A 23398-nucleotide genomic window follows, 5' to 3' on the forward strand; every position below is an offset into this window, starting at 1 on the left:
AGTTGTGTTTTGAACATCCTGGGAAGACCATCCAGTGCTTAGTAAACCTTCCTGTGAAGAATTCTTCCTGATGTCTGATCTGAACCTGCCCTGGTACAGTTTGAGGCTATGTCCTCTTGTTGTGACTCTGGTTGCCTGGGAGAACGGATCGACCCTCACCTGCCTAGAGCCTCCTTCCAGGCAGTTGTAGGGAGCAGTAAGGTCTCTCCTGACCCTTCTTTTTCTCCAGGCTAAATACCCCCAGCTCCCCCACCTGCTCTTCATAAGACTTGTGCTGCAGATCCTTCAGCAGCTTCATTGCCCTTCTCTGGACACCCTCCAGAACTTCAGCATCCTCTTTGAAGTGAGGGGCCCAGAAATAAATCTAACTTTTTATTTTTGCATGTTTATGCAATAAATCAAAATTCTTGATGCATAATATTATTGTTTCACATATTATTTTAGATCAGAAACAAGAATTCTGACTGGGATTCTCTCTGACTGGGATAATCTGCTTCTCAAGAGCTGACAGAAACAGGCTTATTCTGTTTTATGGCCATTTTTCTCATAGACTAATAGAATAGTTTAAATTAGGAGAGATCATCTTGTTTTACTCACCCTGGCATGGGCAGAGACACATCAAACAAGACCAAGTTCCTTAAAGCCCTGTCAAACCTGACTTTGAACACTTCCAGGGATGGGTCATCCAAAACTTCTCTGAAAACTTATTTCAGAGCCTTATCACCCTCACAGTAAAAAAATTCTTCCTAATATCTAATCTAAAGCTACTTCCTTTTCCCCTTGTTCAGTCACTGTATATTCTTGTAAAGAGTGCTTCTCCCTCCTTCTTTTATGCTGCTTCAGCTATTCGAGGCTGTTAGAGGGTGTCCCCAAAAAATTCTCTTCTCCAGGCCAAACAAACCCAGCTCTCTTAGCTTGTCTATGTAGCACAGATGCTCAGGCCTTCTAATCATATTCATGGCTCCTTTAGATTCACTGGAATTCTTCATGCTCTTCTCAAGTTGTGGTCGCTAGAACTGAATGTAGTACTGCAGGTGGGATCTCACCAGAGTAGGACAAAATCTCTTCCCTCTCCCTGCTGGCCCAACTGCTTTTGATGCAGCCCAGAACATGGTTAGATTTCTGTGAATGCACATTGCTGGGTCATGTTGAACAACTTGTCTACCAACATCCCCAAATAGTTCTCCTTTGGGCTTTCTCAATCCATTCTCTGCCCAGTCTGTATTTGTGCTTGGGATTGCCCCAGTCCATGTGTGGGATCTTGTGCTTGGCCTTGTTGAACTTCATGAGGCTCACACAAGTTCCCAAGTGTGTCACAGTCCCTCTGGATTTATGGCCCCAACTGCATTGGACCAGGCTCCATACACATTCAAAGGGAACTTGTTTAGGAATATTACCATACTCTTGCCTCTTCTACCAAGTGACATTTCAGAGAGAGGACTGTGGTGTTTTAGGAATGGTATTCCTCAATTTAGGGTTCCTACTGGAGCACTCCAAACCACGCACTGCTCAGTCACTTTCCCCTTACTCCCCCACCGTGGTAGGCTGGAGAGGAGAATTAGAGGCCCAAAAGCTACAGATCGTGAGTTGAAATAAGAAAAATTTGCTGGAAACAGCAATGAAAAAGGACAATGAGCAGTAACAGCAACTGTATTAATGGCAGAGTGTACAAGAAGAAAAGCAAGTGATTCACATGTGAATGTTCCCTGTGGAACCACTAACAACTGACCTCTCTGTCCACCACCTAACCAACCTGGAATCCATCTCTATCTCCATCCCCAGAAAATGATGTGAGGTAGTAGAGAATTACCTCTGGGTCCTGGCTATGCTCCCTTCTGACAACGGTAAAATTTAACCCTATCATAGCCAGATCCAACACATGGGGTTAATAATCCATACAGTGTGAATACTGATAATTCAACTCAGAGTTTACACACTTTCCTTCTAGACAATTCTCATTAAGGCATTGCTGGTGATAAAGAGAAAAAAACACTGTAAACTTTTGGGGGTTATCTAGCAGATAATTTTTTTCTTAGTAGGTCAGCAGCTATGTCTTACAAATTAAGGCAAAAGGGATAGGCAGGTTATGAGGGAGTTCAACTATAACATAATTCTTCCCCATTAGTGATAAAATGCATGAATATAATTGAATAAGAGCTTATTTCTCTGAAACTGTTCATTAAAATCTGGACCAAAGGAGGAAAAGGGCAGGAAAGGTTTTTCCTACTACTGAATGAGAATCATTCTAAATAACAGAAGTTCTAGACAATTTAAAAGCTAAATTCTCCTCTCTGATACTCACTATACTGATTCTTTTAACTGAGGTTTGTTAACATGAGTAAGATTTCACTTGACATGAATAAGAGAAATTTTGAACTCAAAAAGACTGAAAGAGGAGGAGAAAATACCTTCTAAGAAGGTCTGAGAGAGAACTATCACTGTATATGGTTCTTAAATATTTTAAAACGGTACCTTCTTCTCAAGCTATGAACAGATGGACAATTTATGGTGAGATGGGCAAAGACAGTATCAACTCAGTGAATGCCAGATGCTTTGCTCTAGCTGTCTACATGAGGTGGTTTTCACTTCAGCATTACAGCACGCCTATGAACAGTTATCACAGAGTACCTGACACATGGGATGAGTTTGTACTGATCATGTTTCACCATAGCTTACAGGTTTATAAGCAAAATAAATATAAGAACTTGGCCAAAACTTTGATTACTTTCAGACAAAACAGTTACCGTGTCAGGGCAAATACACTTAAATTACTCCAGAGTTATTCAGAAATTAAAAATTTGTCAGAAATTTGGTGAATTCGTAATTAAATTAATAACAAAACCAAATATCTGGAAGTTCCAGCATGTGTTCTATCTAGAATGGAAACTATGTCTTAGTAATAACTGTTTCCAATAAATTAATAAAGTCATAAGCACAGCATTTATTTAATGTTTTAAATAGAGCTTTTTAAAGTTTCATTTTAAAAATTACTGCAGAAGCCAAGGAGCTGCTGCCTAAGACCTACAGTATTAAAAAAAATAAATATCTGGTCAGGAATTGGAGAGCAATTGATTAATTTTCATCTTGCAGCTTGTTTACAGAATACTTGCTTATGATTACATGTCTGGACTCATGTTATATTCCTTAATTAACAGGATTAGATAGAAATAGCAATGTAATGAAATTTTCAGATGACAAAATCAGTTAAAGAATTCAGGATAAGAAGGGGCTGTGGTACATTGAATTTATGAGGGGAACAGACAGCATGATGTCAAAGAAAATTTAGTGTCAATAAACATAATGAAATATGTGGTGGAGGGAAAATATTAAAGGAATATTTATCTCTAAATTCACTGTGTAAATCCAGGAAAGTACCAAAGTATTGCTGCAGACAAGTCAGTGAAAAACTCTCTTCCATATGCAAATGCATTAGGAAAAAAGCATATAATATTCTAAAGCTATTGCATAAATCAAAGCTGCATCTTGTCTAGAGTGTTGTGTACAAAACCCTTACATGATAATGTGGCACTGGAGTGGGCTAGGAAAAATAACAAAAGTCTCATACAAAGTGAAATGGGAAGGATTCAAGATTTCCTCGGAGATTAATTAGTATGATCATGATAAGACTGAAAATCACAAATCTAAGTCAAGGGCTCTTTGGAAATGACACAGAGGAACTGGATATCTGTATGGAAATGTAGTTTTCATAATTAATTATTACACATTTAGAAATAAAGTTAAACTTCCTGTTTCAGGATGGAAACCAACTGCTTCTTATAAGAAAATAAAAGGAGGATTTGTAGAAGAAGACACTTCTATGACAGTATTTGACTAAATATCTGTTTCTGGGTATTTCTGGGTATAAAGCTACATAGAATGAACTGATTTTGAGTAGGAACCAATCTTTTCATGATTTTTGCTGCTTTCAAGATATCTTCACTATTTTGAAAAGGTTTGTGTTTGCTCAACAGCTCAGAAAAAAAGTTGTTTGAAAACACCACTATGTATGAGATTTAAGGACTGCTGTTGATCGAGGTTCAAGTTTCTGATAAAAGCCTGAAATAATACAACAGTCTTAAACTTGAATGTTTTTCCTCCTTGAAAATACTTACTGCATTATCAGTTTTCTGACCTTTCTACCACTGGAATTTACCTTTCTTTTCCCTCCCTACACAAAAAAAGAACAAAGTCCTACAAGGTCCTTCATGGCTTGTAAAGATTGCTTCAACCTATTCTCAAAACGTAAAATATGGCAATGCTCATTTCTGGTTTCTGGAATTGTTGTCAATCTAGACTTGTAATTCCAGAACACGGTTTTTGTATATTCTTGATAAATGTGTTTTGCTTTGTATGCTATCTATATTAACTGAAAAAGTATGTTTGGATTTGGACAGGCCTAGAAAAGACAGACTGTGATTTAAGGCTGCTAATAGAGTCCTCTTTGAATAGCTTTGTGTGTACAAATTCTTAATTCAAGAACTACAAGACCAGTCTCTTCAGCACAGAGCAAAACAAATTGGCTCAATTTTTTTTTCTTTCTCCAAATAATCAAGGTAAAAAGAAAATGGCCAAGAGCATCTCTTATATTGGAGCATCACATTTTCTAGTTCATCACTCTGTTTCATGCCCTTCCCTCCCCAGCTACCATACATTATTCAGCAGGTAATCTGGCCTTTTATCACCTGCAAACTAAGATCCTTGGGTAAACTATCTATCTTTTTACTGTTTTTCAGATTCAGACACATGGCTCAACTTCTGAAATAGCAATGTAAAGGACAGTGTTCTTCCCTTTTTCATTTATTCCTTATCAGTTTACTTTCGAGTAGCAGGATTTGACCAGAGCAATGCTACTGGCTGCAGTGGTGGGAATGAGGCCTCTTCTGTCTCATGAGATTTGTTGAGTATTTACAGTACATCCCATCAGAGAGACTGTGGCCAAGGTGAAAATTCCAGCAGATGTCCCAACAGGATATAATAGCATGGTAACAGAAGCTGGCCAGCTGTGAGTGCAGTAGCAGGCATGGAGGGGCCCTGCTCTGCCTGGGGAGCAGAAGCACACTTAGCCACATCCCACGAGCTGGCAGCCAGGAGGAGCCCAGAGGTGCACTGCACATTCACCCATAAGCCCTTCCCAGAGTCTCAATATTTGGAGCACCTGTTGATTTGGGAGTCACTTCAAAACACCGCAAGTGGCTATATAAGTATGCCTTCCAAAAGTCATTGTGGCCCCTATAGCAAACTTTGGGTGTAAAAACTACTCAATCTGCTGTAACCACAGCTTGTGAAATGTGCACAACACAGCTTTGATACAGACATTACCTAAAAAAGGGAAATGATTCCAAAGAGGACCAGATCCCAGAAACCTTGTGCCAGATTTTCACCGATTCTAGTTATGAAACCTTTTTTTAAGCACATTCTTGAGATGCTTAAAATTTATCTAATTCTCAAAGGAAGGTAAGTGGTAGAAAACATGAAAAATCTGTGAAATCAGAATTTTTTTTCCACAAGCCATTGATAAATAGCATTTTAGTAATTCAAGGTTTAGCTGGTTCCTTCTTGATCTGTTTTATCCAAATGTACAGTTTGAAGTAAAATGATTTCTCATTTCAAGAGCACTGAAGACACAGAGATGAGCACACAAAATGTGAACATTTGAAACTACTAGGGAGTGTCTTCTGACCTCATGATCTTTGATTTCAGGGCACATTATCCAATAATTGCAGAGTTACCCTTCTGCTTGTTTCATTTCCAGTTCCAGTGCCACATCAGATCCATTCATATTGGCAGCCTGGTGCTGAACACCCTTTTCGGGGAAGTACAGGCTCTGAATTTTAATTCTCTCTCTTCTTTTGCCTGCAAATGCTAGCCTAAGGCAGAGGCTTACTAAGACCACTTCTAACAGACATTTCAAAATAAAGGGACATCTGTAACTACATTTTTTGAAGTTTCAGTCCTATAAATGTGGGCTAGGGAATGGATTTTGAAGAGATTTAAGAATAAGCTTGGCTCATCTCCTTCAGAGTTGCAGCAGTCATCTGTAAATGCAGGTAACTCTCATTTTAGACACCTCATCCCTTTTAATAAAATTTTGTTATGATTTCACAGCACTTGTAGATGTATGCAAGGTTTTATTGGAATACTGGGCTGAGTTTTAGGGGACTTTTATTCTGTCTCCAGAGTCTGAGTATTGGGCACACACCACAGCTTCCAGTGAGGAGCTAATTCCAGGTTTTTAAAATTTGATTTAAATTTTAAAGTACCAGTTTTCTTCCAGTCTCTTTCCCATTTTCTTTCCCACAACACTCATGCTGTGGGATTTAGAGGGGGGATTGCTGGATAATCAAGTCTTGAAAGTCTTGATATTCAGCATAGGCTTAGAAACATAATTTCAGGCAGTTTTTTACTTCTTATTTTATGGATATTTTTAATACTGCAATTTCTAATAGCAAAAAAGTAAACATTTCTCTTAAACTGATGATGTCTCATAACCTTTCTCTATACTCCTCTTACCCCTTTCAATCTATCCAACTCCTTCATTGTTGATTTTGAAATATTCAACCCATGACTCTCTCCCATTTCAATCTATCCAACTCCTTCATTGTTGATTTTGAAATATTCAACCCATGACTCTCTCCCATTATCAGTGTCAGGGAGGAAGGATGACCATGACTACAATTATTTGGGAGAATGTAGAAAGCTGGAATATGCTTTCATCAGTAGCAGAGCTGGGTGTCTGTGAGGAAATGTTTCCTCATCTGGCAAAGAAATTTATTGCTTTATGGCATAATATATGTGTGATTTGATACATGTATACAAATGTCCATTTAGATGTTTGAATTATTTTTACTGATACTGCTATTAACTTCAATTTTGAAAACACTGTCTTTTTTCTTTCTGTTTCAGCTGCAGTGAAAAAGGAGGGGGAGAAGAAAGGTAAATCAATCTTTTCCCTTGACTGAAACATCTTTCAGGCTGCGACTGCTGTGAGAAATGTTTCTTTCGTTCAGTGATACAATTGCCATGATACACAGCATTGTGATGACATGCAGCCCCGCCTGCGCTACCATCGGCCAACTTTATCTGCTCCTGCTGTGATAACACTGTTGTCATTTCCACTACTGGTAGCTCCTTTTTAAAACCGGCCAATACAGACCCGTGTCAGACATTTCCTCATTCTGGCTGGGAGGAAAATGAAAGGCTTTTGTTACCACGTTAGGATTTGTCAAAGAGACCAAAACTTGCAGTGCACCATGCATGCTGACCTGGCTGCTTGTTCTTGGCAGAAGTTGCTTTTCTAGGCACATTTAATTTCCTCTTTTCCTCATATATATGGAGCTTGCATGTAACCTTTGCTGAAGTCATTCTCTGATATTTTAACAGATCAGTGGAAAAATTTGCCCTAAATCAGAACAAAAAATATTACTTTTATTTAAAGATAAATATGTTTTTATCAGATCCTAAATATCTATTTATAGTGTTGTCTTTCAGAATAAGATTTGCTGAGTTAAAACTTTTTTTTCCTAATTTTCTGTTTTTATTTAGACAGCAAAAATAATACTGAAGTGATATTTTTTTTTAATCTGTTCAACTTTATTAAGTACCAGGCTTATAAATCTTCTCTTTCTCACTAAATAGAGCAATGGGAACATTTTCAGAACATATCTATATATTTTTAGGATTATGCGGGATTTTTTTTTTTAATTCAATGAGAAAAAAATAGCTCATTATTATTGATGGGAGATTTGGTGGAGGGGAGGGTAAGGGCTTGTCTTTTGCCATTTGGAAATTCTATGGTTCACATAAGTGTACAATGGAGCCAACCTGTACATGAAGACATTTTCAATCCTACTAATTTATTGGGGTTTTTCTGTTATCCCTGTATAGAGCTGTTAACTGAACTGAAAAAAAAAATTATAGTCTCAACTGTTTTATCAGCTCATGAGTGAAATCTTGGCTGTGTTGATGTTAGTGGCAAAATTCCCATTCACTCCACTGAGGCCAAAATTTCACTGCATGTCTTTAACAGAACAATAAAATTAATTTCAGTTATCAAAAACAACCATGCTTAATAGGTATTAAGTAGGATATTTTGTCCAAAGATTAATTTGCAACAACTGAGGCGTGAAAGGTAGCACATGAAGCATGGAGAATCAGAAAACTGGCAGCTACTCATAGAGCCACTGGTTTTCAGATATCAAAATGTCTGCAGTTTTCAAAAAAGACCTGCTACATCCTTGATGGAAAGGAACAGAGCCAGAGGTAATTGTTAAGGGTGCTATTTCTCTCACCCTTGTCAGATTATGGACCCATTCTTTTACAGAAGGATACCAAGGGAATTTGTTTTAAACACCTAGTGCTCATTTTCCACCAGCTAGGATTTTCTTCCCCCTTACTCAAAACCTTCGCCACCAAAAGTGATTGAAAAATGCATTTTTCAGGAACATTCTTTGAAGTTAGATTGATTTTTCTATTTCATTTTCTTTTCTATATTTCTTTTGCTTTAAAAAATTTCCTTTGATTTCATAGTTGAAAGGATTTTGCAACAAGTGTGTGTAGGCTACTTTCATGCACCTCAGGCTGTATCTCATCCTGCTGGTTACCACCAACCTATTTCACAGAAACATGGAAGTATGAACTGAAATTCAGTTTTAGTCATTCTTATGATTATCATCCCTTTATTTATTTTTTTGATTAAACCACCCTCTGGTTTTCTGAGATCATAACCAACATTTTCAGCTTGGAAGGTAGTGATTCTAGGGAAAAAGAATGCCAGACAAATGAAATCTTCCAGTGACTAAGGCAAACTGGTTCAGTGATGTTCATGCCTTTAGTAGATATAGGCTAAGCTGAAAAACTGGAGAGAAGTAATAAGGTCTCTTCCAAAAAAATGAACATGCCATGCTTTAGTTGCCATGCTTTCTCATCTAGCTTCCCCTTTTCTGCAGGCCCCACATGGAAAATATTGCATGCTACTAACTAACTCCAAATATGATAAGGTTTTATTTATTTCTGCTTATTCAGTTGTCGCAAGAAATTGCTCTAGGCTGCATGTGTATTCCTCTGACTGGCAATAAAAATAGGGTAATGTTCACTGGTTTTGCTTAAGGATACAGTATTTTTTGCACAGCTGCAAAAATAATAGAAGTAGCCAGGCAGAGCTCTAAATTGACTGGCTCATTATCCAAAATATATTGTGGTAGTAGCACGCACAGTTCAAACAACACTTTACCATTTCTCCTGTGAATCATACAGCACACACACTGTACTCTACATGAAGCTTTCTCCAATTATTTTGTCTTATTCAAATACATCCTTCATCTAGAGAAACAAGAATAATGAGCCATACAGAGTGACAAGCCATCATAAAAGAGAAGAAGATGGAATGATGCGTTCAGTCAATGGTACATTCTGTGCATAGCATAAATCAGACTTGAAGGAGCTGGCAAGAGACAGAAAAGAGCAAAATTAGGATGGGGAAAGATTACATATTGTGCTGATTTCTCCAAATATGGATGATACTAACAGGAACCTTGAGGCACAATTAATGCATGAAATTTAGGCATTCACTATTTCTCTTTCAAAGGTGGGGTCTCTAGGACTTTGTGACCAAAGTCCTAGAAAATGGGCAGCTTTACCTTCCAGCATCATGTCATGCCTTCTTTTAGCATGTGTGGGATAGAGAAGCTGTCACAGAAATTTGTGAATGTTGTCAATTCCAAAAGGGCAAGAGGCAGTAAACCTTTGCATGAGGAAGGCACTTCCTAAATTTCCTGACAGCAAATCTGGCTGCCAGTACACAAAAATTTTTTAACTCTTGCTAATAATTAAAAGCATCTGAGCAAGGACTCAAACTAATTAAAATAGACCCAGGGGTTGCTGAAGTGATATAAATCCCATAATTTCCAGGGCATCTCCGGAAAACAGGAAACAGAAATGTTACATGCTGAACTATTTCAGCATTTTTGCCACATGTAATTGCCATTTTAAAATGAAAGAAATACAAATAATTATTTTTGTTTCCATAAACCAAAAGAGTATTTTCATATTTCAAAAATATTTTATAACTACAGAGGGTTACAAAAATCCTTGTTTGGAACAGAGCCAGATCAAAGAAAAGTTCAAGTTTTCCTAGTTCTGCATAAAGTAGAATTTCTTATTTCAATTCATACCTCCCATACCCTATTTATTTCTGACAATAGAGGACACGGACTGAGTAGGGGATGTCAAGCAAGTATGAGGAGTGAGCTGTCTTTCCAGTCAGTGTCAGAAAGTCTTGTTTTGTATCTCTGTTTCTAGTGGACCAAACAGGATTCAGCCATGACACAATCCCTGTGGTTGCTCATCCTCACAAGTATGTGTAAGAACACTCTCATTTCTTGAAGTGACTCATGAACCTGAGCTGCCACGGAGTTGGTTTCTCCAGCCTCCTTGGAGCTAATGAGCAGGAGACAGAGAGCAAACTCTGCCTTGCTCCTGAGAGCACACCCAACTCAAGACCTCTTTGAGTCTCACCTGCTCTGTAGACTGCCTACAGTCAGATATTATGAAGACTTGTAAGTTAGTGAGATGCAGGTCCTGGTTGCCTGTCAGTAGCAACACTCCATTCTGATTTTCAGCATTTACACTCTGACACCTTGTTCTTAAATTTATTTACTGGTTTTTAGAAAGCAAAATGAAAATCATATTCATGTGACAATTTTCATCAAAATAAATTGACAGGAGAGTGTGTGGGATCACATTTAGACTTTTTCTCTATAAATGCATTGTGGTGTAAAAAGTGCATAACATCTGAGTGCAGCTAAAATCAAACAAAAGGAAAAAATGGGCAAGCCATGAACATTCAAGCTCCAAACTACAACTTTTTGTCAATTCAGTAAAGTACAATTTCCTTCTAGTACTCCTTGTAATGATATGGCTTGGAAACTGCTGTTCTGCATACAGAGGGTGGAATAAACTGGCCAAGGCACAGTGGCATCCCTTTTCAATATATATAAAAATCAAGATGGTTTCCAAACTGAAAAAAACCCAAACCAAACCAAAACTGGGGGATTTCAGAACTGCTTAGTTTTGTAATTGACCAGAAAAACTGGAACTCAACCATCTTATTTATAAAACAAGTGGTCATGATAGCGTGGGGTTACTGCTCAGCTGCAGATGCCACTGGTTCAAGATGAATCTCAGCTTCATGACATCATTTTCTAGCAAGAGCTAAAGGATAAGAAAATAGAGTATCTGATTCTGTAACTGCAAAGTGTATTACACACTCCTAATAGAACTTTTAGTTCTAAAAAAGGGGATTAGAAACCCCAAATCATTACAAATCCTTTAAAAACCATTTTCTTAAAAGAGGGTCAAAAATTCTGTATTATATACTAGAAAACAATAAACAATAAATACAGCCATATGCTGTTGAAACTATTGGTGATATTTTGACCAGCTGAAGGCAGGCAGCTCTCTCAAAGGAAACAGTCACTGAAATAGCCACAAGATGGAGCCCAAAGGATCTTCCAAACTGAAGTTAATATTGTCATCCTGCATCAGATTAAGAGTTAAATAAAGTGATTTTACTGAAGAACACTCTACATGAGTCTTGTTTCTGAACTGGAAACAAGATGTTTTTCAATGCCAATCCACTCCTGAATAAAGATGTTTTAAATTTGATAGATGGCTACCCATGCACTAATGAGCTTTGATTTCCCATACTAAAATATCAAGCCCCCAGCATTTTCAAGGAATATTGATGAAGAGATAATTTATATTAAATAAATAAAATTATCTGAAAAGACTAATCAGTTAACTGAAATTTGCTTGACCTCTGCTTGCCTTGTCTCAGCTATCTTAGGGGTATAAATAATTTATGTCAGTTTTACAGGGTTATGTGAGACTTAATGATCTGTACAACCTCTGTTTAGTGATGGACAGAACTTCCCATGTTGCAGATGTTTCAGTGGGATAAGACATGGCCATTCAATATAAGCAGGTAGAGGAATGACTGTCTGAAGCTCATGACCATTCACTGAATTCATAAATTTTAAGAGTTTTTTTAGATACTCAGATTAATGTAGTCATTACGAAACTTTACCTCATGCAAACCTAATGTCTAAAGTTGTAAATCTACATTGAAACTGTTCATCCAAGTCTCAGTTTAGGGCTGATAGAGAGAAATGAGCATCTGCAAAGTGTTTCATCTGTTTTGTATCTGTCAGAATGCAATTACTTGCTCCTCTGGAGATATTTATACTTCTCACTAATAATAACAGGGAACATAGTTTAGGTTTAGTAACAGGAACAGAAAACAAACGTCAATTAATATTAGGATTGTTTGTTGCTAATTAACAACTTTCCCTCTCTTTTAAGAACCTGACATTGAAAGAGAAGTGAGAATAAGGAGCACGTAATTTGTAGATCTTAAAAGCTGATTGAATACTCACTCTTACCATACTTAGATGGAGAATCTAATGGTAATATTTAATCTAGACATTTTAACAATAAGGTGAAATCTCCATGTTTATCTAGCTAACCTCTGAGCACTCACAGCTGAAGCACATAAAACCAGTGAAGCTACCTTGCATCCATGTTTTTCTCAAAAAATGCCTAAACTTTTATTCTTAGTAGTATTTAACCAAAACCTTACAATCAATCAGTTTTAACCTTGATTGGTTTCAATTTTTTAATCTATTCAAGGTCAAATTGAGATTACTCTTTCAAGTCTTATATAATAACAAACCTGCAAAACTATTCATTTTGATAGACCTGGCGTAACATTTCAATTGCAGTTATGATTACAACTTGTGTTAATTGCTCTTAGTTGCATTAAAGTACAACAGTAATTTATTCAGACCCTGCTACCAAAAACTGGAGTCAGTTAAACTCCTGTTTTAATGATTATGAAGCAGCTGTGATTTCTGAAGAAAGAGTGCTCTGTGTAATTGGTAGCCTGGGTTGTTACTGTAAGTTAGGTATAACACCTATATATATTGGCATCACGTCAGAAGCACATCTGTCAATCAGCATAATATGCTTGAACACCTGCATATCCACACAACACATGTTTAATTGGCTAAAAATTTCCCCGTGGGATAAACTATTACTTTATTGCTCTGCACAAAGATGTGTGCAAATGAATGCTCAGAGGTATTCTATTCAGATGCAATTCCAGAATGAATCGTTCTTCTAGTGTCAATCTACCTTCCTTTTTCTTATCTACACAGACATCATTTGTAGTAATGTACTTTTGCAGAGTGGTAATTAAAGCAAAAGCAGTGATCAGCAGCATTTCATGAGGAACAAAGATGGTTCAGTATGTTATGCCTCTAGAAGTTAGTCATTAGCCCTTTACTTTAATCACCATGTTAATTTGAGTAGCACACTGGAAAAAGTCAATTTTTTCAAAAGTCAATTAATTTTTATTGTTCCCCACCCCTTACATCAACTAATCTCTCCTGCAAAATTCTTATTTTCTAGATTTCCATGGCCATCTTATTCTTTTCTAATTTATTATTATTTCACATTTACTTAATAACATATGTAAATGTATTTTTAGTCATTCTGATGCTGTTACAAATCCAGTCATAGATAAGAAGGACCTCAACTAAGAAGTTCCTTTTCAAAGTATTTGCATGGAATCTGGACCCAGGGGTGTTAGTTTGCCAGCTTTCACCAATAAAAGGCCTTATGACTGAAGAGTCAATTATAACAAATATTAACATCAGCAAGAGGTACTACTTTTGGCTCCAGTTTTTTATATAGAGTGGTGAACATTTTTTGCATAAACTAACATCTATATTCTGAAAAATCATTCTAACATCCTATGAACTTCAGTCTGCCTGATTTCACTCAGCTGCCCTTAAAGAGTCAATAATTCATGTTGCAATAAAGACAACCCAAGCTCCACTGTGTTTTGCCTTAGCTATATGCAAATGTAAAACTGATATTTCTAAAAGTGAAAGCTTGTTAGGATACTCTCCCTCATCTGTATGTTCCCATCCCACAGTTTCAGGGAACAGCACATGAAAACGTCAGAAGCTGAGGATGATATTGAGAGGAAGCTCTTCAGGTCTTTCACCACACGTGCCTAAAGATGAAATGCATTAATGCAGCAGATGTACCTCATCTACATTTGACTGAAATTTTGTTCTTTCCAGCTCTTTCGATGGAAGATTTGTCCTCCTGGGATATTAGGACTTATACTTCTTTAAAGATATTAGTTTTCAGTGCCATCATGCAAGATTGCTGTTTCAACAACTTACATTTCCCAGAGCATTTCTATTGTTTAAGTGACAAACTGGGAAACAGAGAAAGATTGGGATCATTACTAATGATTCCTAAAGGCATGCATCTCAGATTGAAGTTGAAACAATTCCTCTTATTAAAAGTCATTTAAAAATGTTGGAAATGTCTCTACTTCTTTGCTACTTCTATTATATTTACACCATGATAAAGTTTCTCCCTTCCCTCCTCTCTATTACTTTTTGGTTTTCCCTGTTATATAAAATACTCTTGAACAGCCAGTGGAAAAAAAAGTCTTAAAAAACAAGTTGTTCCAGACAACGTCAACAAAATCCTCCAAAACCAAGAGTCAGCTCATTTTTCAATATGCAGCCCTGAGGTAAAAAACAAACCAAACAACAAGGACACAAACACGACAGCTCTAGGAAAGCAGATAGATATCTTGGGCTAGGCTGCTCTGATAAAGAAAATAAAGCAGAAAGAACTGTGAGAGCAGCCTGACAGCTCTTTTTAATGGAAAGTGGCAATAGGAAGATCAGTTTGTTTCAAGTGAATACCATACATGCTCTAATATCGATGGTTAAGTATTAATGATAATGGAAAACCATGGCATTTTAGGAGGGTTTGTCTCAACAATTTATCTTATTATCATCCTTCAGCCACTGCTGATAGAGTGATCCGTGGAAATCTGTGGAGATGCACAGCCTCAGAGGAGCATTCCTAGACCAAGAGACCAAGTTCTCTGCTTCCCTGCAAATATTCCAGACAGTCTTAAACACTTCTCATTTCATACTTGTCATGTTAATGTGGTATGATAATTCCCTAATGTTTACAAACCTGGGCAAATATCTTGGAAAATACTAGGTTTAAAGCAAGCCAGAGAATAAAAATGGATGTTGAAGGGAATTAAGAGATCCTGTGAGGACAAGGCTAGTAGAGCATGCAGTTTATTTTAATCATGTACCAGCTTACCCTATGTGTGCCATCATCACACACTTCTTGCTTTCTTTATTTTGACTTGGCCACGGGGTAACTGTTGGTCATTCTCTGTCAAGGCAATTTTTCAATGTAGAGCAGAGGTCAGGAGGAGCACAAGCCAATCTCTTCTTAGGAATGCTGCTGCAGCTAATCTGGTTTTTGAGTCACTTTTTTAGACATATGCTCAGTAGACTGGCTTTGCAACATAGTCTGCCTGCTTCTCATCTAGCCAGAAGAACTTGAGTAAGACAGGCAGATATGACAGATCAGGTCTGCTGATCTTAAAAATTTATGCAAACATTTGACTTCTCCTTTGAATGATAAAGAGTACAGACAACTTCACAAGTGTAGGGAACTGCTCCTTAACAGAGCAGTAAGTCTTAATAATGCCCTTTTTTTCTGAATTCATTATCTGAGACATGTGAGGAATGTATTTTATTCTGTTTGACTTTTTTATAATACAGTTGCGTTACAGTTTGAAAAACCTTGACCTACCTAGACCAAAACTGTCTTATTTAAATTATGCACAATGATGTGGCCTCTAAGTTCTTGGAACTTAGGTTTGGAAGGAATAATGCTCACTAATTGGTCCAAAGGACAAATAGTTCATTTGTCTGTAGTTCAGGGAGCATGAACTCATATTTAGTAAGGAAATCAAATTTTACTTTTGTCATGATGCGTAAACTGGAAGGTATGCATTTCAAATTTTTATAATTCTAATAGAAGATTCCTGTTGATCTTGATCTCTCTCTTGCCCTGTAACGTTATTACAGATTAACCTTGTGTGTGTGTTGTGGATTCATGCAATGTCCAGTCCAAAACATGGTAAAGAATCTCTGTGCTGTCTTTAATGGGAAACAAACCAGGCTCTTACTTTGTCTAATGGAAAGTAAATTCCTTATTTTAATACACCTGTAACTATCTAATTGGAAATAATTTTTCCCAGCTACAGCGTGGGTTATTATTCTGTTTTTCTTAACTAAAACAAGTACTTCTGGCATTGCTTTCATTTCCTGCACAACATATTCTTTTCTTACAGAATGTGCACACTCACAAAGGTATTTGCTGTCTGAATGGCAAATACCTGTTACCCAGCTGGAAAATAGATGTTATAAACAAAAAGCACATTCTGCTTTTAGCTTTATCAATTTATGGTTCAATAAAATGCAGGATTTCATTTCTGAACCTGTATCAGAATCTAATTTACAAAAAATATGCCATATATAATTAATACCCTCATGGCTTTCAGAATAGCAGGCAACTAAAAAACATTTGAAGTGAAAAACAGCAAGATATCTATGAAGCCCATTTTCCAAGTTTAATTTAGAATGGCAGGAAAGACATTGCAAATTTTTGCAGAGAGTAGAACCATATAATTTCATTGATCCAGTTCTTGTGTAGCTTCAAATACTTCATCAAAATCCGACTGTTTTCATTCAATTCAAATCTGACCTCCTCTAGTACAATTTAAGTGTTAAACAAATGAAGATAAAACACTTACTTAGGACTGAATTTGCTGCCATTGTGAACAATAAGTACTTTTTTACCCAGTAGGTAGTCCTGTTAGCTAATCACATCAGAACAACTATTTGAAATGAGAGCAAGAGTTGATTTAGCCCAACACCCTCTCACCAACAGTGGCCAAAACAAAAAACGCTTGTTTGCACTTTCAGTGCAAGATACTACATGAAGTGTGTGAGATTCCCAGAGGTGCATAACACAGCCTTTATTTCTCACCCTTTAGGCTAAATTACATATATCATTACACAGTTTGCAGAGTGTGACCTGGACTATCATCTTGCTATTTTTACTAAGTAGAATAAAAATCAAGGTACCCATGTTATAGATAATTGTGATACTGTAAAAACGAATCTATTGGTCTTAGGATTTCATTTTTCAACTTTGTGCTTAGTCTAGATGTCATTTGAGTTACATTTTTTAATGAGATAATGACACAGAAGAAGGATGACATTAATATTGAATTGAGTGAAATCACAGTTCGCAAAACATAAAGATTTATATTTATGGCCCTAATACCATTTCAAAATTTTGCCTTGGTGTTTCGTATTGGCTTTTTTAAGTCAAAAATTATCGATATTTTTTAGAAATAACCAACATTCTAGAGACTTTTAACTTCAGAAAATCTCCATTATTTCATCAAACTATCTGGTAGAAATATCTCTGAGTGTTATGCCAGAAATAAGGAAGCTGCACTTTCAGGCAAACTGCAGATAGCAGTAATCTCAGTCTTCAATCTGTCTTGATGCCCACATTATACGAGTTTGTCTAATTAATGCCTCCACAGAAAAGATGGAAAAGGACAACAGAGGTACTTTCACAAACTTCAAGAACCAGACTTTAGCTGAGTTCCTATTGTTTTAAACATTCTCTGTGGCTGATATTTAGCATAAAAGGGGAAATAACTGTATTGGCTTTACTAGAAAGTTAAAGAGTAATGGTTTTGTTTTCATTTTAGCCAGATCTTAGATGAGGATATTACAAAAGTTTGCTTGTAAAATTCGCTAAACAGTGTCAGAATAGAGTATTTAAATTAACACTGTTCATATGTGGTCTAGCTCTGACATCTTTGGGTGATCACTGAGTTATATGGCACAATATTCTGTGTTAGTTATTATTAGTTATTAGTTAGTTATTAGTTATTATAAGTCATTATACTAGCTACTGGTATAATGTTCAGATTTGGTTTAAATATTTGCTTTGAAATTCCTTTTTGAAAATTGAAATTTATATTCCCTGAACATGTCTCACTATGTCTTTTGACACAATAAAAATAATTTCCTCTACAAATTTCAGACATATTTCATGGAAACTCAGTTGCAATAGAATTTGCCTCAGCTTATGATGCTTAGGGAACTCCATTTTGGTTGGTTTTGTGATGTTAAATGAGCCTAAATTTATAGAAAGTTTTTTTTACACTCATAAAAATAACCAATGCGGCTTTGTCCTTGGACTTTTTTTTTTTTTTTTGAACTCCTATTTCTGATTCCTCAGTTCAGAGCAAGCATATACACTTGCTTTGTATCTTTACTCTTTCTTTACTCTTTATTACCCACAAAAATGTTCTGGGCTTTTTTTACTTTGTTCTGTATACCATTTCCAGTTGCTGTCTCCTTAAATGCCCAAGAACTTGGATTAGAGACTGGATGTAAAATGGGAGTGGATTTTATACTGCAGGGAAAACAAGTGAAACAGAAACCCACATGCACAGCAGTTTTTGTCCCAAGTGAGAGCTGGGGAGCTCGGGAGCTCAGTGAATCACAGCCTGGGAGCTCACAGCAGCAGTTTTATTGCTTGTGCTGATGGAGCTGCAAAGGCAGCTCATCCCCTGCCCTGCTGCATCTCTCTGTGGGATTTCTCTGTCTCACACACAGAAGACATGCAGGTGGTGGAGCCTTTTTTCTCTTGAAAACAACAGCTGCATAGCAAAAGTCAAGAAGAAAAATCCAGCTGGAGGGCTAGGTCTTGACATTTCACTTCCTTCTGCAGAAACAATAATGGCATTGGGTACAGCTGCCAAGCTCTCATTTCTTTACCTGAGAAATGCTGTCTTAACATCCGTGGAAAGTATTCATTTAGTTTTCAATTTTATCTCTCCCGGGATTTTTTTTCTATAAAAATGCAGAAAATTAAATGGCACAAAGTTTAGAAGTCACAGCACTGAAATCCTTTTGTTTAGAAGTGGCTTAATGAAGTTAATGAACATTTTCAAATGTCTTTCTCCTTGTTGGAGTATCACTGAAGCCATCTGTGAAATTCATTGGCCTCAAAGAGCAGGTGCAATTGTCAGGGACTGTCACCTTTAGACTGCCCTCAGTGTTGTTTCCTCACTCGAGCTAAAATTCGTTTTCTGTCTTTGTCTGGTAGAGACCTTATGGTCTGAATTTGCCCTGTCTCTTAGTGGGCACTAAGGAAGGTAAGCACCTTGCTTAGCCAGGTAGTTTCCCCAGGTTTGGTGAGGAGACTCAGCCCTCAGAAGAGGTGCAGAGCCTTCCCAGGGTGTTTGTACCAAATTTTGGCCAAATGAAGAATTCAGGATGCCTGTGTTCTGTAGCTGTGTCCCATTTATGCATCTGGGGTGCACAGTGTAGGTGACACAAGATAACTGCTGCACACTTCAATACAGATTTCACTGAAATTTTATATGTTTAAAGTGTCACTAAGAAATGAACTAAATTCTGCATCACAGCTACAAAATTATTAAAATATTCCTTTTTTGTTTACTTCTAGCTACCTCAGAGAACCCGCACGAACACAGTAAGTACCAAGGCAATACAGAATATTGTTATTTTAACTTTCAGAAGGAAGATGTTTCTTTATTTTTACAAAGTTTTAGCAGCTTAAGGTGGAATTCATCAACACAAACTCACACAACATTTTGATTTATGAAACTGGTTTTCAAAGACTCATTCTGCTAATGCAGGACCAGGTGTGTTTCACAGGTTCCAGTGTGCATAGAAACCCTTTTCCAGTTCAGCTGAGACCCACCCATACCTTTTGTCTCCATGGCAGGTTCACACAGGGAAACAATCCAGGGGGCCACAGATGGGGAAGGGCCTCTGCAATTCTCTGGCCAGGCCTCTGGTCCAAGTTTTAGAGATTTATTTCTTGGTATGCTGCAATGCTTGCCTGCTGCACAGCTTAGACTTCAGAGCTACAAATCAGAATTAAACATAGTTTTTACATTCCTCTGAAATATTTTCTCTCTCATAATGTTGGGATCTAGATAGCACACTGGTTTTAAATAGCACAAAATTGCATACACATTTATTATAATATAGAATAATATCCTTTATTATTAGTGCCTCACAGTACATTTGTGGGATCTCCATACTAGCTAACATGAAGAAAATTAGCTCTAGTCCAGCCAAATCCAGGACAAAGAGAAACATGGAAAGCTTTTTTCTCTTTTCCATTATGCAAAATAATGAACATTTATTTGTCATTCTTTACAAGAAAACCCCACTTCTGTTGCAACAAAAACTGCCATTGTTTCTATATTAAAGATAAAGGAGAAATTTTCTATACAGAAGATCAGTGATAACAATTGCAATTAATACTAGAAGCAATTCATAATTTTAGAAATTCTATTATATTTCTAAAAATCCACAGACAATAATTAAGCCACATTTAAAAAAGTTTAAAAAGACTTTTCATTATTTTAATTTTATAGGGAAAAATAGCTCAACATCGTTTCTTGAGAAATATAGTTATCAAAATATTCTTCTCAAGTCTAGTGGAAATATGTAATACAAAGTCTATTTTAAAACTATAATGGGAATCTTTTATTTTTTAAATCATCTAAAAATTAAAAATCCTTCTAATACAGGGGTTCTTATTTTCAGAGCATGAACGTGTCAAACATGAAAAAGCTGTCTCTCAGACTAAGCCAGGTAGGTTTGGTGAAGTAATCTCCATTTACACCCTTATCCACTTAGTGTGGATATGTGTGGTGTGAAAAACATGGACACTTCCTTGAGCCAGGCACAGGTGGTTTGCTTTGAGCCATTGTTTTTTTCAGTGTCTTGGAGAGGAGCAAAAATGAGGGGGACGTTTAACTAAAAGGACTCAGCTGTCACAGTTTTTGACTTTTCTTGTGACTTTTCTCACTAGTGTAGTAAAAAGCATTAGCAAAACCCGTTTCCCAGAGTGTGAGGAAGGAGTGCTTTAATGCCCTGCACTATGTCAAAGAGCTGCAGTGGGAATTAACCCTTCTCAACCTTTTTAGTACATTAGTTATCACATTAGGTGTGTGTGGGCCCCCCAAAAAGGAGAAGTTACAACCTCATTGAGTACACACAGTAGTCAGCCTCAAGCTCCTGAAACTCAAAAGTAACAGGAGCTGAACTAAGAATAGCAATACTAATCCTGGACTGACTGTGCACTTGGGTGAACTGTAAATAATACCTGGCTGGAGCAGGACAAAGGGTCTCCCTTTCAAACCAGGGCTCTCTTCTAATCATGTTTTTTGAGGAGGAAGGGCCTAAAGGATCCAGAGCTTAGTCTGGTGTGAATTAACAAGACTAAGAGGGTAACCTCACAGAAAACTCAGCTATTGATGCTCAGCTTACATCACTCCTGAGTGGTTTCCCAGTCTCCACTCCAGAAGCAGTGGGGACTGGAAAGCAAGCATCCACATCCCATTGACCTTTGCTGGAAGTGCTGCTGTTTGAACTTGACATTGAAATGAAGTGATCATGAATAAGTGATTGAAATAAACCATTTAAACCTTATGTGTTCAATGATAAGCAAGCAGGCTTTATTTAATTAATTTTTTCCTATTTTTTTAAGAAATAAATTTCTTCTATGTATTTAGTACTTTTCTCATTCATTTTTCTAATGTACAATATTCTACCTTGAGGGTTAAATATTTTCATAGACATTTTCATGTTTCTGGAAGCCTTGAGGATCTGATTTACTGAAGATATATTGGTTTTGAGTCAATAGGGAAAAAATATTTCTCTTCTTCTTTCAAAGACACATAGGCTAAGCTTTTTATTTAACTCACTGATCACTTTTTGTGTATTAACAGCTAGCAGAATGCTTCAGGCATTAGGTGAATTCAGTCAAGGCAGGAATGAGGAAGCCAAGCTGGGTGGCTAAATTTCCTTGGTAGGGCATTCTCAAACATCAGAGCCCTGTGTCACAAACCAGTGTATTGGACTGATTAGGATTTTACTCTTGCATAGTACAGTACACTCCAGACCCCAAGCCCTTGGTATTTAGGTGCTTGAAGGGAAAAAAAGATAGAAAAATGCTTGCTAAATTTCCTTTAGCATAAAATCCCTATTCTCAGATGATAAATGGTTGCTTTGGAGAACAGTGGCTGTTTTGAGTTTCACTTGATGACTGGAAGTATTAATCTGCAGGCACTGGTGGTAATAGTGCTTCTGCCTGCTGTGTGCCAAGGAGTGCTCTTGAGTTAACAGCTTGAATAATAAAAGCTTCATTCTGAACAAAACAGTGGCCTCCTTTTTCACCTTGATCCAGTGCAGCTTCAAGCCATTTTTCTTATGCCTCCTGCCATCAGACTTAGAAGTATCACATGACTAAAATACTATAGAATTTCAGAAAATACATTGATCCCATAGGGAAAAGTTTAAATTAGAGTGTTTTGTGTATGTCAGTGAAGGCAAGTAAAGCAAAGGATTCCATTTCTGATGTAATTCTGCTGAAACTGCCTGCAAGACACAGAGAAATGTTTACAGCCTTATTTTTTCCATTTAAATTAGGTACATCAGGGAAAAAAAATTAATATTAATGCTTGTAGTGCTGCAAAACTGGAGCCCTGCAGAGCAAATAAATTCTCTTCAATGAAAGATTTCAGAACTTTAAACTTTGGGCTTACTCAAAATCAGGGTTTTTTCAATATTCATAACAATTTTTTTACTCTTTATAGCTTTATGAAGTCCTCAAAATTGTTTAATTTTTTTATTTGGAAGACTCCCCATGATGGGGTAAAAAAGAATACAGGAAAAATTATAAATATTACTTCAGTTCTTGGCAAAATAATATGTATTATCCTAATCATATGGTTTTCTCTGCTTTTCCTCATACTGAATGTGGTGAACTGATCAATTTTATGAAGCTTCCTGATGTCTTAAAGTGAATTCCCTTATAAGACAGTTCTCCTTAAGTCTGGATATTCTACTCCTTCAGTTTCCCTTCTGGCTACAACCAGTGGCTGGAAACTCAGAGAAAAAGCCAAGAAGCCACCACCTATAGTTCTGCCAGGGAATGCATTAGGGTGTTCTCTCCAGTGGAATCAGCAGACCAATATTTGCTGTGTGGTTAGGTTGCAGAATGTGAATGAGTACCAAAGAATTACTGTGCTCATTCCCAGGTGAATGCAAATCCACAGGCCTGTCCTGTTTTCAAGATAAATTCATTCTGAGAAAAAATACTGCCCCTACTTTCAAATCAATCAGATGTGCCACCTACTCACAAACTTATTTCCTTACTTATTTCCTCACAGACTTGTTATCCCAGAGTTACAAAGCAAATATTGCTGTACATTCTCAACAGAATTAGGAAGGAAAAATATCTTATTTAATGTTCAAAAGTGTCTGGATAATATCCAAAGAAAGAGAACCCTTTTTATTTTTACTTGTCATTAAACCAGGGCATATTAAAGGACCTTTGTTTAAAGGCAGCATACCACGTTTTCTTCTGT

The 23398-nt window shown here is 36.9% G+C and overlaps 1 protein-coding gene across 1 annotated transcript in view; it reads left to right on the plus strand.

The window, feature by feature from the left end:
* TRDN (triadin) overlaps positions 1-23398 on the plus strand; it is a 218789-nt gene that overhangs the window by 167496 nt on the left and 27895 nt on the right. The window contains exons 29-31 of the mRNA XM_050973020.1: positions 6904-6933; positions 19456-19482; positions 20571-20618. Coding sequence (XP_050828977.1) covers positions 6904-6933; positions 19456-19482; positions 20571-20618 — 105 coding nt within the window. The remainder of the gene's footprint in view (positions 1-6903; positions 6934-19455; positions 19483-20570; positions 20619-23398) is intronic.

This window comes from Serinus canaria, chromosome 3 (genome assembly GCF_022539315.1).
Source record: "Serinus canaria isolate serCan28SL12 chromosome 3, serCan2020, whole genome shotgun sequence".
Taxonomy (NCBI): Eukaryota; Metazoa; Chordata; class Aves; order Passeriformes; family Fringillidae; genus Serinus; species Serinus canaria.